Below are 18,383 nucleotides of genomic sequence, written 5' to 3'. Positions count from 1 at the left end.
TTTAAAATGTGGAATTAGGAGTTAGGAGACCTAGGCCTTTACTGGAACATTACAGCTAAGTAGCTCAGTAAATCTGGGTATTTATATTAAATACAGTGAATCTATATTGCATATAAACCATGTGCAAGGCACTGCAGTAAATTCAAAGAGGAAACTAGCAGTTGAGCTGATTAAGATAAATGACCATTATTTAAGGTATCATGAGATAAAGGGATCATCAAAAAAGCAAGAGAGTTCCAGAAAAACATCTATTTCTGCTTTATCGACTATGCCAAAATCTTTGACTGTGTGGATCACAGTAAACTGTGGAAAATTCTGAAAGAAATGGGAATACCAGACCACCTGACTTGCTTCTTGAGAAACCTCTATGCAGGTCAGGAAGCAACAGTTAGAACTGGACATGGAACAACAGACTGGGTCCAAATAGGAGAAGGAGTACGTCAAGACTCTATATTGTCACCCTGCTTATTCAACTTCTATGCAGAGTACATCATGAGAAACTCTGGGCTGGAAGAAGCACAAGCTGGCATCAAGATTGCCAGGAGAAATGTCAATAACCTCAGATATGGAGATGACACCACCCATATGGCAGAAAGTGAAGAGGAGCTAAAAAGCCTCTTGATGAAAGTGAAAGAAAGTTGGTTTAAAGCTCAACATTCAGAAAATGAAGATCATGGCATCTGGTCCCATCACTTCATGGGAAATAGATGGAGAAACAGTGGAAACAGTGTCAGACTTTATTTTTGGGGGCTCCAAAATCATTGCAGTTGGTGACTGCAGCCATGAAATGAAAAGACACTTACTCCTTGGAAGAAAAGTTATGACCAACCTAGATAGCATATTCAAAAGCAGAGACATTACTTTGCCAACAAAGGTCCGTCTAGTCAAGGCTATGGTTTTTCCAGTAGTCATGTATGGGTGTGAGAGTTGGACTGTGAAGAAAGCTGAGTGCCGAAGAATTGACGCTTTTGAACTGTGGTGTTGGAGAAGACACCTGAGAGTCCCTTGGACTGCAAGGAGATCCAACCAGTCCATTCTAAAGGAGATCAGCCCTGGGATTTCTTTGGAAGGAATGATGCTAAAGCTGAAACTCCAGTACTTTGGCCACCTCATGCGAAGAGTTGACTCATTGGAAAAGACTGATGCTGGGAGGTATTGAGGGCAGGAGGAGAAGGGGACGACAGAGGATGAGATGGGTGGATGGCATCACTGACTCGATGAATGTGAGTTTGGGTGCACTCCAGGAGTTGGTGATGGACAGGGAGGCCTGGCATGCTGTGATTCGTGGGTTTGCAAAGAGTTGGACACGACTGAGCGACTGAACTGCACTGAGATTAAGGGGAACGGAGAGCTCAAAGATAGAGCCAAGGTTTGGAGCATGGCTGAGAGGATGTTGTTAGCAGAAATGGAGAAGTCAGGCAGCCTGGAGCTCACCGAGTGAGTAAGTGACATCCTGAGACACAGCCAATAGAGGCTTGGTGCTGGCTGTGTCAGTTTGAACCCCAACCTTTTTGGTACCAGGGACTGATTTCATGGAAGACAGTTTTTCCATGGGCAGGGGTAGGGTTAGGTGGTTTAGATTTCACTTGGCGCTCATCTCCTGCTGTGCAACCTGGTTTCTAACAGGCCATGGACCAGCAACAGTCTGTAGACCGGGGGTTGGGGACCCCCTGCCATAAAGGCCAGTGGAGTAGCTTCAAAGAATGGGACTTTGAGTTTGAAGATGGTGGAGAGATTAACTTTTGTGGTGCTAAGGCTCTGAGGACTCAGGTCCAAGATGGTGGGACCAGTCAGCAGTCTCCAGCTTGCTGAGTGGCCTGGAACTCAAGAAAGAGACAGCAAACTTAAAGTGAGATTGGCCGTGCAGCAGAACGAAGAGCAGCGGGACAACAGAATCAGGGATTGGGTTTAACAGAACTTTAATATAAACCAGGAGATTTGGGGAAGTCAGGTGGTTGGAGGCCACAGTGTGCACAAAGATTCAGTTTAGTGTGGGTGTGAGAGAAATAGATCAGAACTTGAAAAAACAGTGGTTGTTGTATGTGGCTTAAAAAAAACAGAGCAACAGGAAGACAGGCTCAAGAACCAGACTTTCTCAGTTTGAATTCCATCTCAGCCACTTACCAGCTTTGTGACCTTGAGCAGGTCACCTTAAACCTCTGTGTACCTCAGGTTGCTGCATCTATAAAACAGAGGTAATATTACCTACTTCATAACATTTTTACAAGGTGTAGATCTTTTAATAGTTGTAAAGTATAGAGAACAGTGCCTTGAAACAACGTGAGCTGTATATTTGTTAAATAAACAATAAAAATCCCATTTCCTCATTTGTAAATCTAGATGAATAGACTCATTATCTGAGATGTCCCTTGATAGACATTCAGCATATTGTGCCTGCTGAAGATCCCAGCACCTCACTCTTAGTTCTTCTTTAAACTGAGGTACTCCTTGCAGGATACACAGATAAGTTTGCATGCCTATTAACTTTGATTTTTTATGTTTTGTTTGTTTATTCTGCCTGAACACCATAGATTATTACCATGTAAGACATTAATGTGTACAAGGCAGAAATATTATGTGACCTAATTACTTTGATATTCTGCTTTGGCTTGTGATAGGTTAATTTAGTTATTGATTCTGAATATATATTATATTTTCTTGATGTTTGATCTTTAATTTCTGCTAAACCCAAAGGACACTTTAGTCTAGTGTATATTGAATTTTGTATAAGAAGAACAAAGTTTTCCTCTCTTGTCATTTCCAGTCTGACCTTGACCAAATTGTCCTCCTCGGTTCAGGCTCTGTTCCTTTCTCCTCTACCTCCTCTGTCAAAAAGATGTAATTTAAACCTTCAGGTTTAAAGCTCTTACTTTCAAATTTGATAAACAGTGTGGAGGATGTAGACTGGGAAAATATTGGTGCTGGTCACAATTAGGCTTGGATTTTGCTCCCAAAACTTCCTGAAGGATCATGTTGAAGTAACAGACTGTTTATGCTTGTGAGACTATATTATGATGCAGGGGAAGGAACAATGCCTGCATGTTGTAGTGGTGGTTCTCTTTTTCTTATAATGTGTACCTAGTGATACATTTCTTCCTGATTACAAATCTTCCCTGAGAACATGTGACCTTACTTATGGCATTGTTATATGATCTTATTAGAATACAAAATCTGTGTCTTATTCCCATACCTTCTCATTTTCTTTTTCCCTAGATCCAGGGGGAGTTCTCTTATTTATAAGGTGGCAGCAGAATAAGAACTTTGTTTTCACAAACCTGAATTGAATTTAACTCAGTCACTTACAGGGCTTCCCCTGTGGCTCAGCTGGTAAAGAATCTGCCTGCAATGCAGGAAAACTGGGTTCACAAAGAGTTGGACACAACTGAGCATCTTTCACTTCACTTCAGTCAGTTAGTAGCTCAGATCATAAACTCCTTATTGCTAAACTGAAGACTGTAATTAACTAACGACAGATTTGGATAGAAATTCCCCCATGAGCAAGAAACATCCATTCTATAAAACCTGATAATTTATATATATATATAGTTTTATATATAACATATTGAGTATGTTATAAATAAATATATGAAGAAGGCTAAAAGAACTTTTAGTAGTTTTGATTCAGTGTTTTTAGAAAAAAAAACTGCTTAAAGCAAAGTGACATGAGAACATTTATTGAGGAATTATAAAGCATAATGTCAGTATCTGATTCATTTTTAAATAAGTTAAGAGTCTACCCTTAAGGAATCTTTCAGGAAACAGTTGCTCATTGGCATTTCCAAAATTCTTTTCAAAATGTCTACTCCCTTTCTTGGTAGTTTTGAAGCATGTGGCAGGGAGTATGGCACTAATATTCAGAAGAGTGAATTGCTGGCTCCACACGAGCATTTTCAGCCTATCCAGTGAATGAACTCTGTGAGCTGCTCTTTGTCCCAGTTCCTGCCATATGGAAGAGTCATGCCAGAAAGTCTGAAAAGAGCTACAGGAGTTGGTGACATCTGCAAACAAGACAGAATTGACACTGCAGTATGCCAGCGGGTACATTGACTAATAACTAGGCTGACCCTAACCCTGGTGAAAAGGAGCAGATCTCTGTGAAAAGATTATTGGAGGTTTAAAGGTACACAATAATAGCCTAGGAATGTATTAAGCAGAGAGAAGTAGGGCAAAATAAGTTGTATAGTCTTTTATTGTAAGGGGAGTGTATCTTACTTTTTCAGTTCTGATAGTTTAGTTATACTGTGGTGTATTTTTGTTCAAGGAAATACTCTGAAAATCAGCTTTTAATACAGTATATATTTACAAGTAAAAAAATAAGAAAAAAATAATCCCTTTATAGAGGTATATCAAAAGTAAGATACTTTTCAAGTAGCATATTTATACTTATTTTGTAAAATCAGGCCTGTGTATTCAGTTCCAAAAGAACCAAATGAGATTACTCATCTAATCAGTATTGTGTAACCATTATTGTTTTCCCAAGAATTACAAAAATAAATGACTTCTTAGTAAAGGGCTATTTAAAAAAAATATGAGGCTACAGCCCCAATGTACCAACAGTTCTAAAACTCCTTGGTTCATTATTTAAGCATAAGTCTGATAGAGTAATAGAGTCCTGTGGGTACAGAGAGATCATATACTTCTCCCTAAATCTACTGAAATATATATGTTTCTGAAATGTAAGCAAGTTTCAGAAACTAAACCAATTTTTTAAAATTTGGAAGCCATCATATTATTACATCAAATGTGACTGAATTTTTTATATCTGATAATTATTACTAAAATGCTTAAAAATCTGCTTTAAGTAAAATTGATGTTGGAAAAATAACTAGCATATAAATTAAAATGCTCATTCCATTTTTAAATGGATAGTTGGTATTGTATTAGTCTGTTCACTTATAGGCAAGTAATAGTCTCAATTTTTGTTGCAAAGAAGATTAGAGTGAAAGCCAACTATTTACTAATAGTTACTCAAAATCATATACTCTGCTATATAAATAAAATCTGATTTAGTCCTAACTGTGTAACCTTGGGCGAGTTTCCTGGCCTCTTTGAGTCTTTTTTTTTTTTAAGCTCTGAAATTTTGTTGTATATGTATACTACATATAAAATAGGAATAATATTGGCACCCATTTTACAGACTTGTTGTAAGGACCAGTCAGTCTGTGTAAAATGCTTGTAACAGTCTGGCCCATTTCCTATTCCAGGGATCAAACCTGGGTCTCCCACATTGCGGGCAGATTCTTAACCATCTACCAGGGAAACCCATATATAACAATCAACAAGTGAATAATTGTTAGCTATTCTTATTATGGTGATATTATCAACATTATTGTTGTGATTAACCTAAAAAAAAGGCTCCATAACTCTGTGATATCCTCACTTTCACCATAAAATCCCTTGTAACTTTTCACAAACCTTATATATGAGTGGTTAAACCATTTGTTAGCAAGTTTACTTTTGCTTATCTTTGTGTTGTCTTTGGCAAAGTCAGGGAACTAATGTTAGAAGACCATCTGTGTGGAAAGAGTATAGTTTTTACAAATAACTACTGGCATCCCCTTGGATTTCGTAAAATATGACCAGGATACCCATAATTTGCCACAATCAGCTAACGTATAATTTGCAGTTAGCAAAAGACTTTTTCTAATAAGCTTCTTATTCCACTTCCTCTTCCGCTTTCCCAGGGGTGACCTCATCGCATAGCAGTAGTAGATAGTATAATCTGTTGTTTAGTGAATTCTCTGACTCATAAGATGTATTATTTTATCATGGCACAAATTCTGCTGGGTTGTTTTCTTTAAAGATTTCTGTTAGAAATCTTAGCATTAGAAGATAGAAAAAGAAGGGTCAAAAAGATATCACCACTATAAGAATAAAATGAAGGGCTGGAAAAGAATGAACTGCTAATACTAATAACAACTTGGATGTATCTCAAATGGTTTCTGATAAGCAAAAGAAGCAAGTCGCAAAAGACATACATACTATGTGATTCCATTTACATGTCTTTCTGGAACAAACCAGATCAGCATTACTAGGAGTTAGTGGTAGAAGAGGAATGTGATTGACTAGATACCTAAGAAGAGTTTCGATAGAAATGTTACCTATCTTGATTGTGGTGGTAGTAACATGATTGTAAGCATTTGTCAGAACTCCTAGAACTATTCACCAAAAGGGTGAATTTTACTATTTGTAATTTTATCCCAGTAAACCTGGCTTAAAACCTGAAACAAATAGCTGTAGTATTCATGCAGGTCAGTATTTCATGTATGTGAAATAAGGTATGACTTATTCTGAAATGTTATGTATTTATGTTCTTATGTATTTACTTATTAAACTTACTTATAGCTTTGTAAGTCACATTTTTAGTTCATTAGGTATTTTGTTTTCTTCTCTAAAGTGATCATCTAAAAGTTTCTTGAAAGTTTATCAGTTTCATGGTATACACTGCATATATTTTTTAGTATTTTAATTTTTTTATATTGATCAGGATGCTACCAGTAACAGCAATACTACTCATCAGTCAGTCAGTTCAGTCACTCAGTTGTGTCCAACTCTTTGTGACCTCATGGACTGCCGCACGCCAGGCTTCCCCATCCATCACCAACTCCCAGAGCTTGCTCAAATTCATGTCCATTGAGTTAGTGATGCCATCTAACCATCTCATCCTCTGTCATCCCCTTCTCCTCCTGCCCTCAATCTTTCCCAGGATCAGGGTCTTTTCCAGTGAGTCAATTCTTCCCATCAGGTAGCCAGAGTATTAGAGCTTCAGCATCAGCATCAATCCTTCCAATGAATATTCAGGACTGATTTCCTTTAGGATGGACTGGGTGGATTTTCTTGCAGTCCAAGGGACTCTCAAGAGTCTTCTCCAACACTACAGTTCAAAAGCATCAATTCTTTGGCTTTCTTTATAGTGCAGCTGTCACATCTGTACGTGACTACTGGAAAAACCATAGCTTTGACTAGATGGACCTTTGTTGCCAAAGTAATGTCTGCTTTTTAATATGTTGTCATAGCTTTTCTTCCAAGGAGCAAATGTCTTTTAATTTAATCGTTGCAGTCACCATCTTCAGTGATTTTGGAGTCCAAGAAAATAAAGTCTGTCTCTGTTTCCATTGTTTCCCCATCTATTTGCCATGAATTGATGGGACGGGATGCATGATCTTTGTTTTTTTAATGTTGAGTTCTACACTTGATCTTAGCCATAAGGCCAAGAAGCAATGAATGTTGAGTTCTAAACCAGCTTTTTCACTCCCTCTTTAGTTCCTCTTCTCTTTCTGCCATAAGGGTGGTGTCATCTGCATATCTGAAGTTATTGATATTTCTCCTGGCATTCGTGATTCAAGCTTGTGCTTTATCTAGCCTGGCATTTCTCATGATGTACTCTGCATATAATTTAAGTAAGCAGGGTGACAATATACAGCCTTGACATACTCCTTTCCCAGTTTGAAACCAGTCCATTGTTCCATGTCCAGTTCTAACTGTTGCTTTTCTTGACCTGCATACAGATTTCTCAGGAAGCAGGTCAGGTGGTCTGATATTCCCATTTATTTAAAGAATTTTCACAGTGTGTTGTGATCCACACAGTCAAAGGTTTTGGCATAGTCAATAAAGCAGAAGTAGATGTTTTTCTCGACCTCCTTAAGTAGTAAGGAAGTTTATTGGCTTCATTTCTGTGGTTATGAGATGACTGCTCTTTACCACTTAAGCCTGCACATGCCCTCATCTACATGGAGCAGCAAACAGATCTTTTTTCTTTGTTTCTTGGGTAAGGGTAGGGAGCCTTCTTTTCCAAAGCTGCCGTTGCATATTGTCTCATGTCACATTGGCTCCTAAGCCAATTGCTGTACCGTTGACAGTGACACCATTCAGGGCTCTCTTTTCATCTGTGGATAAGGTCAGTTTCTGCAGAGGAAAGATTACATAGTACTGGGATAGACACACCAACCAAATCTGGATACCATTAAGAGATAGGGGAAGGGAGGGATGCCAGGCAGGCAGGCAACAATGCTAGTACTTTACTCTGAATTTATTAAGTTAAACCAAAATCTTGACTAATTGTGGAATTTGATTGCTGTATAGTTCTTATTTCAGTGTTTCTGAGACCACAAATTATTTAAACAGCATTATGTTACTGTATCCTAAAGACTCACATAAAAATATCTCAATTCAGTGGTAATGTAAGAAACAGCATGATAACTTTCCACATTAGAATATACATTGCATATAAAGCATAGAGTAGATGTCATATATGTTTAACACCATGAAATATTTATACAACTTCATAGCATTTTATACAGAGTTCAAAATGTAGCCTTTTCACAAATTAGACACTGGCTTAAAGTATACTTGGGTCTGCTTTGGTACTAAAGTTTTTACTAAACTCATTAAATTCATACTCTCCTAGAATGAAAAGAATATTTCAGAAAAGTAACTAGGTAGAAACAACTCTGAATGGTACACAGAGCCTAGATTTTATCCTGTTAGTGAGAAGAGGACTATTGGAAACTTTTTTTTCCTTTCCTATTAGAATTAGAATTAGATGAGCAGAGCAGAGTTTTAGAAAGATTCCTTATACAATAGTATTCAAGATGGGTTAAAGCCACCAAAATAATGGAATCAGATAATTGGACAACTGTTGATTGGCCTGGGCTTGAGATAAGGTATGAGCAAACAGGGTACTAGTGATGAGAACTTAAAAGATGATACTAAAGACAGAATATGATGAATAAGAGTTGGTGGCTGACTGGATTTTGTGATAGGGAACTAAGCTTAAAGTAATTTAAGTCAGCTAACTAGAAAGGGATAGAACCACTGCTGGGCTGGTAAGGTCCAAGGATGGTGGTAGAATGGAGATTTTACAGAAAAGGTAATTTTGGTCTTAATTCACAACATGTCAAAGCAATAAGAAATGTCCAGCAATATTTAGGCATGTGCAGCTGCTGTTTATCATTCATTCAGTGATATTTTATTGAATGCCAGTGTTTTATTGAAGCACTGTAGTAGACAAAAGAGATGGATCAGTTAACAAGGGGAAAATATTCCTGTCCTCATGGCACTAGTAGGGTTATACAAAGATGTTTAAGAGTTAAGTAGATGTAAACTAAGGAAATAATAAAGTCTGGATATAATTAAAAATAATATAGGTAAAGGGGAGATGGGTGGGAGCATAGATGAAAGAAGATTAACAATGAGTTGATGTTAGATCTTGATGTTAGACACATGGGAATTTGCTTTACTGTTTTCTTTAGTTTTATATAAGATTGAAATTTTCTATAATTAAAATTTTTAAGCTAAAAAGTTCTGTGCATAGAGCTAATAGAGTGATACGAGCATGTGCAAAGAGTAGCCTGAGAGAGGTAGAGGAAAAATGAGGAAACTGTAGTATCTGGGAAACAAAAAAAATAAAAGATATTTCAGGGAAAAGATGAATGATACTGTTAATTGATGCAGAGATCAGAGAAGTTATAACCTAAAGAAGTTGTCATAGGTTACATCTAGCAGATTGCTAATGTCTAGTTTTGTTCATTTCTGGTTGGATGTTCCTTGATGCCTTAAAGAAATTGAGTATGTGAGAAGCTTAAGAAAACTTTTGATGAAACCATTTGATAATATTTATTACCTTACATCCAAGCTTTCTTTCCTAATATGTGAATATCTATTCTATTTTTAGGAGACTGATGAACAAAAACTTCACAAAATAGCCAATGAACTTTTGCTTACAGAAAGAGCTTATGTCAGCCGACTTGCTCTCTTAGATCAGGTAATATTTTCTCTTTCAGAATTATTTCATTTTTGTCATTATACATCACTTTAACTTAGTAATTAAAGTGTTTTAGAAACTGCAAGAATGGCTTGCCTGTTTCTGGCTACTTCCTCAAGGAAATCACTAACATTTTCAACTTTGTCAGTGAATTAATTAGGTATAAAGGTTCCATAATTCATAGGAAACAGATTGAAAGACTCTCTTATGGGTCACAAAATGTCTTTATTTGTGTCTTTCAACCTAAGCACTACTCTTGTTTCTTGACCCTTTATTGTAATCCTAAAGGCCGTGTTGCTAAATAGGAGATTCTAATGCTGACATGAATACATCGCTGATTCTTGTCTCACTTGCTGTTCAGCCATTGAGAGTGATTGGAATTGCCTACAGTCATAGGGCCAGATGGAAATTTGAAATTTCACTTGTTCAGCCTTGCACGAAAAGTTAAAAACAGTGCCTGGTGTTAATAGTTGTTGAATATGTGAATAACATTTTGTACTTTTATCATGTGAATCATCTCAAGTATACATTTGCAAGGAAAGTTTTAAAATGCATCAGCAAGAATAACTGTTCAACACAATGGCCTCTTAATCCTGTTAAACTGATAAAAGATCGAGAGAATTGGTAGATTGCTGATATAGACTCCTCTGATTAGAAGAGAAAGTAAGTGTTATGTTGGAGTGTTACAAGAAGGCTTGTCCCACTGTGGCAGTTGGAAAATGGAACTTTGTGGAAGCAGGTCACTCTGGGCGCGCCTCCTCATCAGGAGTCCCTGGACTAAGCTGCGTTGCCTGTGAGGGTGAGCCTGAAGGAGCCTGATTAAGACTTGTGTTCTCCAGAGTAATGAGTTTGTGACGCAAATACTCACTTTTCACAGAATTTCACCATAACTCAATCAATTTATGTTGATTTCTACCTTTGGAATAATGTCCGTTCTCTTGGAGACTACAGACCTGAAACTTGTAGATATTCTTGTAGTGGAAATGTGCTTTTTCCTTTTATCAGGTTGCACTTTTTTTTCTTTCTTTTTCCCAGCCATATTATCTTGTTAGTGATGTTGGCTGACCTTTTAGAATTTAGAGTCTTAATTACTAAAATATCCTATTGGAGTCTCTAAGGACATAATTTTGTATTCTTTTTGCCTCCCAAGAAAATGCAATAGAGGTGAATTTAGAAAATAAACAACCATCTGGACATTATGAAAGAACAGACTTCCTTCTGCCTACATTTAACAGAATGGCAATTAAGAGGGTATAGTAGCCCTACTGGAGTAGAGCTAAGACTGCAAAACTATTTTTACTGTCTTTAAAATACCTGTTATTATGTACAAGAGAAGATTTTTTTATCCTCATTTCTGAGTTTTAAGTTACTATACATTATTACTTAGTAAAGGAGGAAAACATCTGAGAACCAAAATACTTTTTTATTCATACATTGACTGCCTTTTTATTAAGTGCCTGTCATGCTATGAGAACTAATTCACAATGTTCTCTGTCCCTAAGGAGTGTACTGTTTAAATAGGGAAGGTGAGATTTATGCCAATAAATTATAATAAAGGGCAATATGTAATACATAAAAGTCATTCAAAATATAAAGAGGAGTGGAAAATACAATTATTGTACATATATATCATTGTCCATATCTCTTAACTCTGCCTATGGATAGGAAGGGTAAATCCTATTGAAACCGTTTTTCTCAGATTCCAACTTTAACCCATGTTCCAGGACTCGAGCCTGGCCAAAACCCTGCTTAGGACTCTAACCTACAAGGCTGGGACTTGGCATTCAGCCAAAACCCACAGTAATGAAGTTCAGGTCCTTGGTGTCTCACCACAGAAAGAATTCAGTGAGAGACAAAGTGATACGTAAAAAGTGGGTTTATTCAGAGAGAAACACACTCCACAGACAGAGTGTGGGCCATCACAGAAGACGAGTGCAATAGCCCCAAAATGTGGCATAATCAGTTTTTATGGGCTGGGTAATTTCATATTTTGGAGAAGGGGTGGAAATTTCCAGAAATTGGGCCACCACCCAATTTTGGTCTTTCGATAGTGCCTTGGAACTGTCATGCCGCCTCTGAGTGTGTCATTTAGCTTGCTGATTAAGGATCAAAGTCTAGTTGAAGTTGGCTTGTCTGTCATCTTGGACCCATTTGATTCTAATTGGTTTATGCTGTGTTCTTGGGCTATGTCATTCTTTCAGGAGTTTTTCCCAGCCCCTTTCCCTCCTGTTTCACCATGAGCCTCAATTGGAAATTTCTCTGGAATAGAAAAGATTAATATCCTGTAGATAGAGGCACAGCCTAGATTAGAATTTGTTTCCTAATTCTAATTCCTGGTTTTTCTCTATCAAAGCATAGACTCATTCCTACATTTCAAAGGTGATTGATTTCTTGAATCATGAACTTTTACATTTATTCAACAAAAAGTTATTAAGAGCTCACTGTGTGCCTCAGCACAATGCTAGATGGTTAACCAATAAATTTGAAGTAATATTTGCTTTATTCTCTTATTCAGGTATTTTATTGCAAGCTATTGGAAGAAGCAAATCGAGGTTCATTTTCAGCAGAGCTGGTGAATAAAATCTTTTCTAATATTTCATCAATAAATGCCTTCCATAGTCAATTCCTATTGCCAGAGCTGGAGAAAAGAATGCAAGAATGGTAAGAGGAGTAGATAACAAATAATATATCAAAGGCACCATTTATGCAAAATTTTTATGTTAAAGATCACTGAAAGACCTTGTTGTACATTTTTTGGCTTTAGTTGAAAACATTTTATCTCTTCTTTCCAAGCTATAGTTTGATTAGTGGAAACAAGATATTAGGGATTATCTGGAACGTCAGAATTCCATAGCATCCCTCTTTACAGTGTCATTCCTACCTCTCTTTTAAAAAGTGCTTTTTCATTCTGTCAGTTTCACAGCAAAGTGGATCTGATAAAAGCACAGAATGTGTGTATAAAAAATCATTACTTCATTTGGAGTCCTCTTCATTCATTCATTCTATAAGAAATCTTAATAACTTGCTTCTATGTTTCATACAGGGAAACTACCCCTAGAATTGGTGACATCCTTCAGAAATTAGCACCATTCCTTAAGATGTATGGAGAATATGTGAAGGGATTCGATAACGCAATGGAATTGGTTAAAAACATGACAGAGCGTATTCCCCAGTTCAAATCAGTAGTTGAAGAAATTCAGGTAACTAGAACTCTTTTGTTCAAGGCAGTAAATTAATTTTTCTGTACAAATCATAAGGTTTTCTAGATCTAAATTTTAGATTGAGACTCCTAGCCAAATTCCATTCTACTATAAATTATGCAAAAATTATCTCTGCAGAGTTAAAGTATTTATTGAGCATATGCTATATACTGAACAGTAAATTCTCCATTTATTTTTAAGGCAAGGAGAGTCTGGCTTTATCAGGGTCCACATAAATTTTCAAAGTAAGTTTCCATCCAGCTCTGTGTGTCTCTTGCTTGCTTTCAGAGGTTGAAATTTTGGAATGAATATAAAGAATGCTGTAAACCATGACATTTTTGAAACATAATTACAGTTGACCCTTGCACAACACAGGGGTTAGGATCGCTGATCCCCCACTGTTTGAAAATCCCAGTATAGTTTTATGGCCAGCCCTTCATATCCATGGTTATGCATCCATGGATTCAACCAACCATGGGTTAAGTAGTACTATAGTACATATTTACTGGGAGAAAAAAAACAACAACAACAATGTGTGTATAAGTGGACCTGCACAGTACAAACCCATATGCAAGGATCAATTATATTCTTGGGGGTGGGGGAATTGGTCATTTCATATATGTGGCTTAAAATTTGATCAAACCTGGATAATACATTTTAATAATGGAAAAAGCAAGAGAGTTCCAGAAAAACATCTATTTCTGCTTTATTGACTATGCCAAAGCCTTTGACTGTGTGGATCACAATAAACTGGAAAATTCTGAAAGAGATGAGAATACCAGACCACCTGACCTGCCTCCTAAGAAACCTGTATGCAGGTCAGGAAGCAACAGTTAGAACTGGACATGGAACAACAGACTGTGTCCAAATAGGAAAATGAGTATGTCAAGCCTGTATATTGTCACCCTGCTTATTTAACTTATATGCAGAGTACATCATGAGAAACGCTGGGCTGGAAGAAGCACAAGCTGGAATCAAGACTGCCGGGAGAAATGTCAATAACCTCAGATATGCAGATGACACCACCCTTATGGCAGAAAGTGAAGAACTAAAAAGCCTCTTGATGAAAGTGAAAGAGGAGAGTGAAAAAGTTGGCTTAAAGCTCAACATTCAGAAAACTAAGATCATAGCATCTGGTCCCATCACCTCATGGCAAATAGATGGGGAAACAATGGAAACAGTGGCTGACTATTTTTGGGCTCCAAAATCACTGCAGATGGTGATTGCAGCCATGAAATTAAAAGACGCTTACTCCTTGGAAGGAAAGTTATGACCCACCTAGACAGAATATTCAAAAGCAGAGACATTATTTTGCCAATATAGGTCCATCTAGTCAAGGCTATGGTTTTTCCAGTGGTCATGTATGGATGTGAGAGTTGGACTATAAAGAAAGCTGAGCACAGAAGAATTGATGCTTTTGAACTGTGGTGTTGGAGAAGACTCTTGAGAGTTCCTTGGACTGCAAAGACATCCAACTGGTCCATCCTAAAGGAGATCAGTCCTGGGTATTCATTTTAAGGACTGATATTGAAGCTGAAACTTCAATACTTTGGCCACCTGGTGCAAAGAGCTGACTCATTTGAAAAGACCCTGATGCTGGGAAAGATTGAGGACAGGAGGAGAAGGGGACGACAGAGAATGAGATGGTTGGATGGCATCACCAAATCGATGGACATGGGTTTGGGTGGACTCCAGGAGTTGGTGATGGACAGGGAGGCCTGGCGTGCTGTGATTCATGGGGTCACAAAGAGTCGGACATGACTGAGCGACTGAACTGAACTGAACTGAATACCATAATGCTTTCTATTTGATTCTCTAGTCAAGACTGTTGATAATTTCTTTGCTTAAGTTTAAATATTGAAAAGTTTAAATAATATTAATATCAATATTAAATATTGATTTATTAGATCACCTAAGATTATTTGAGTGGGTATTCTTGACTGCCTTTTTTTGTTTTACATGGATATTTTTTACCTGTGGTTAAAACCCATTAATACAGTGATATGATTATGGTATGTTTTGTATACTGTTATGTCTTAAAGAAGTTAGACTATTAAAAGTATCTGTATACAAACCAATGTGATATACAATATCAAGAAAAGGAAAGACGGAAACCACATGATAATCTCAATAGATGCAGAAAAAGCATTTGATAAAATGCAGCATCCATTATTGATACAAACTCTTACCAAAATGGGTATTGAGGGAACATGAAGTAAAAGTGAAAGTCACTCGGGCATGTCCGACTCTTTGCAACCCAGTGAACTATATAGTCCATGGGATTCTCCAGGCCAGTATATTGCAGTGGGTAGCCTTTCCCTTCTCCAGGGGATCTTCTTAACCCAGGGATCGAACCCAGGTCTCTCTCATTGCAGGTGAATTCTTTATCAGCTGAGCCACAAGGGAAGCCCAGGAATATGGGAGTGGGTAGCCTATCCCTTCTCCAGCAAATCTTCCCAGTCCAGGAATCAAACCAGCGTCTCCAGCATTGTAGGCAGATTCTTTACCAACTGAGCTATCAGGGAAGCCCTTTGAGGGAACATATCTCAACATAAAAGTTATTTATGACAAACCCCAACCCAGCATAATAGTTAACAGGGAAAAGCTTGAAAACCTTCCTGCTAAAATCTGGAACAAGATAGTGATGCCCACTCTCAGCACTTCTCTTCAACATAATAATTGAAATCTTAGCCACAGTAATCATAGAAGAAAAAGAAAAATTATCCGAATTGGAAGTGAAGAGGTAAAATTATCATTGTGAGCATATGACATGATACTATATATAGAAAACGCTAAAGACTCCACACAGAAACTACTAGGATTGATAAATTCAGCAACATAGCAGGATACAAGATTAACATGCAAAAATCTGTTCCACTTCTTTACACTAACAATGAAATATCAGAATCAGTTCACTTCAGTTCAGTTGCTCAGTCGTGTCTGCCTCTTTGCAACTGCTTGGACTATAGCACACCAGGCTTCCCTGTCCATCACCAACTCCTGGAGCTTACTCAAACTCATGTCTATTTAGTCGGTGACGCATCCAACCATATCATCCTCTGTCGTCCCCTCCTCCTCCTGCCTTCAATCTTTCCCAGCATCACGGTCTTTTCCGGTGAGTCAGTTCTTCCCATCAGGTGGACAAAGTATTGGAGTTTCAGCTTCAGCATAAGTCCTACCAATGAATATTCAGGACTGATTTCCTTTAGGATGGACTAGTTGGATCTCCTTCCTGTCCAAGGGACTCAAGAGTCTTCTCCAACACCACTGTTCAAAAGCATAAATTCTTCAGCGCTCTGCTTTCTTTATAGTCCAACTCTTAAACATCCATACATGACTGCTGGAAAAACCATAGCTTTGACTAGAGAGACTTTGTTGGCAAAGTAATAACTCTGCTTTTTGATATGCTGTCTAGGTTGGTCATAACTTTTCTCCCAAGGAGTAAGCAGCTTTTAATTCCATGGGTGTAGTCATCATCTGCAGTGATTTTGGAGCCCCCAAAATTAAAGTCTGTCACTCTTTAACCATCTATTTGCCCTGAAGCGATGGGACCAGATGCCATGATCTTAGTTTTCTGAATGTTGAGTTGTAAGCCAACTTTTTCACTCTCCTCTTTCACTTTCATCAAGAGGCTCTTTAGTTCTTCTTCACTTTCAGCCATAAGGGTGGTGTCATCTGCATATCTGAGATGACTGATATTTCTCCCGGCAGTCTTGATTCTAGCTTGTGCTTCATCCAACCCAACATTTCTCATGATGTTCTCTGCATATAAGATAAATAAGCCAGGTGACAATATACAGCCTTGACGTACTCCTGTCTGAACTTGGAACCAATCATTGTTCCATGTCCGGTTCTAACTGTTGCTTTCCTGACTTACGTACTAATTTCTTAAGAGGCAGGTCAGGTGGTCTGATATTTCATCTCTGTCACAATTTTCCACAGTTTATTGTAATCCACACAGTCAAAGGCTTTGCCGTAGGCAATAAAGCAGAAATAGATGTTTTTTTGGAACTCTACTCCAGTGGTTGTTGGCAATTTGATCTCTGATTCCTCTGCCTTTTCTAAATCCAGTTTGAACATCTGAAAGTTCATGGTTCACGTACTGTTGAGGCCTGGCTTGGAGAATTTTGAGCATTACTTTACTAGTGCGTGAGATGAGTACAATTGTGTGGTAGATTAAGCATTCTTTGACATTTCCTTTCTTTGGGATTGGAATGAAAACTGACCTTTTCCAGTCCTGTGGCCACTGCTGAGTTTCCCAAATTTACTGGCATATTGAGTGCAGCACTTTCAGAGCATCATCTTTTAGGATTTGAAATAACTCAACTGTAATTCCATCACCTCCGCTAGCTTTGTTCATAGTTTTGCTTCCTAAGGCCCACTTGACTTCGCATTCCAGGGTGCCTGGCTCTAGGTGAGTGAACATACCATCATGATTATCTGGGTCATGAAGATCTTTTTTGTACAGTTCTTTTGTGTATTCTTGCCGCCTCTTAATATTTTCTGTTTGTCTTAGGTCCATACCATTTCTGTCCTTTATTGTGCCCATCTTTGCAGGAAATTTTCCTTTGGTAGCTCTAATTTTCTTGAAGAGATCTTTAGTCTTTCCCATTCTATTGTTTTCCTCTATTTCTTTGCACTGATCACTGAGGAAGCCTTTCTTATCTCTCCTTGCTATTCTTTGGAACTCTGCATTCAAATGGGTATATCTTTCCTTTTCTCCTTTGCCTTTCACATCTTTTCTTTTTTCAGCTATCCGTAAGGCCTCCTCAACAACCATTTTGCTTTTTTGCATTTCTTTTTCTTGGGGTGGTCTCAATTCCTGTCTCCTGTACAGTGTCACAAAGCTCTGTCCCTAGTTCTCCAGGTACTGTCTATCAGATCTAATCCCTTGAATCTATTTCTTACTTCCACTGTATAATCATAAGGAATTTGATTTAGGTTATACCTGAATGGTCTAGTGGTTTTCTCTACTTGCTTCAATTTAAGTCTGAATTTGGAAATAAGGAGTTAATGATCTGAGCCCCAGTCAGCTCCCCGTCTTGTTTTGCTGACTGTATAGCGCTTCTCCATCTTTGGCTGCAAGGAATATAATCAGTCTGATTTCGGTGTTAGCCATCTGGTGATGTCCATGTGTAGAATCGTCTCTTGTGTTGTTTGAAGAGGGTGTTTCCTATGATGAGTGCATTCTCTTGGCAGAACTCTATGAGCCTTTGCCCTGCTTCATTCTGTGCTCCAAGGCCAAATTTGCCTGTTACTCTAGGTATCTCCTGATTCCCTACTTTTGCATTCCAGTCCCCTGTAATGAAAAGGACATCTTTTTTTGTTGTTACTTCTAGAAAGTATTATAGGTCTTCATAGAACTGTTGAACTTCAGCTTCTTCGGCATTAGTGGTCAGGGCATAAACTTGGATTACTGT

At 37.9% G+C, this 18,383-nt stretch overlaps 1 protein-coding gene across 11 annotated transcripts in view; it reads left to right on the top strand.

Moving 5' to 3' along the window:
* Positions 1–18,383, top strand: part of FGD4 (FYVE, RhoGEF and PH domain containing 4) — a 289,247-nt gene that overhangs the window by 181,419 nt on the left and 89,445 nt on the right. For 9 of the 11 annotated variants that reach the window (XM_069585362.1, XM_069585363.1, XM_069585365.1 and 6 more), the window contains 3 exons: positions 9,674–9,763; positions 12,279–12,424; positions 12,807–12,963. The exons of 1 other annotated variant lie outside the window; for it this stretch is intronic. In XM_069585362.1, the coding sequence (XP_069441463.1) occupies positions 9,674–9,763; positions 12,279–12,424; positions 12,807–12,963 (393 nt within the window). Of the gene's footprint in view, positions 1–9,673; positions 9,764–12,278; positions 12,425–12,806; positions 12,964–13,164; positions 13,209–18,383 lie in introns of those variants that run through there. One more of the 11 variants, XM_069585371.1, reaches the window with a different exon arrangement.

This window comes from Ovis canadensis, chromosome 3, assembly GCF_042477335.2.
Source record: "Ovis canadensis isolate MfBH-ARS-UI-01 breed Bighorn chromosome 3, ARS-UI_OviCan_v2, whole genome shotgun sequence".
Classification (NCBI taxonomy): Eukaryota; Metazoa; Chordata; class Mammalia; order Artiodactyla; family Bovidae; genus Ovis; species Ovis canadensis.
The sequence above is the reverse complement of the archived record's forward strand: the minus strand, read 5'-3'. Positions and strand labels throughout refer to the sequence as shown.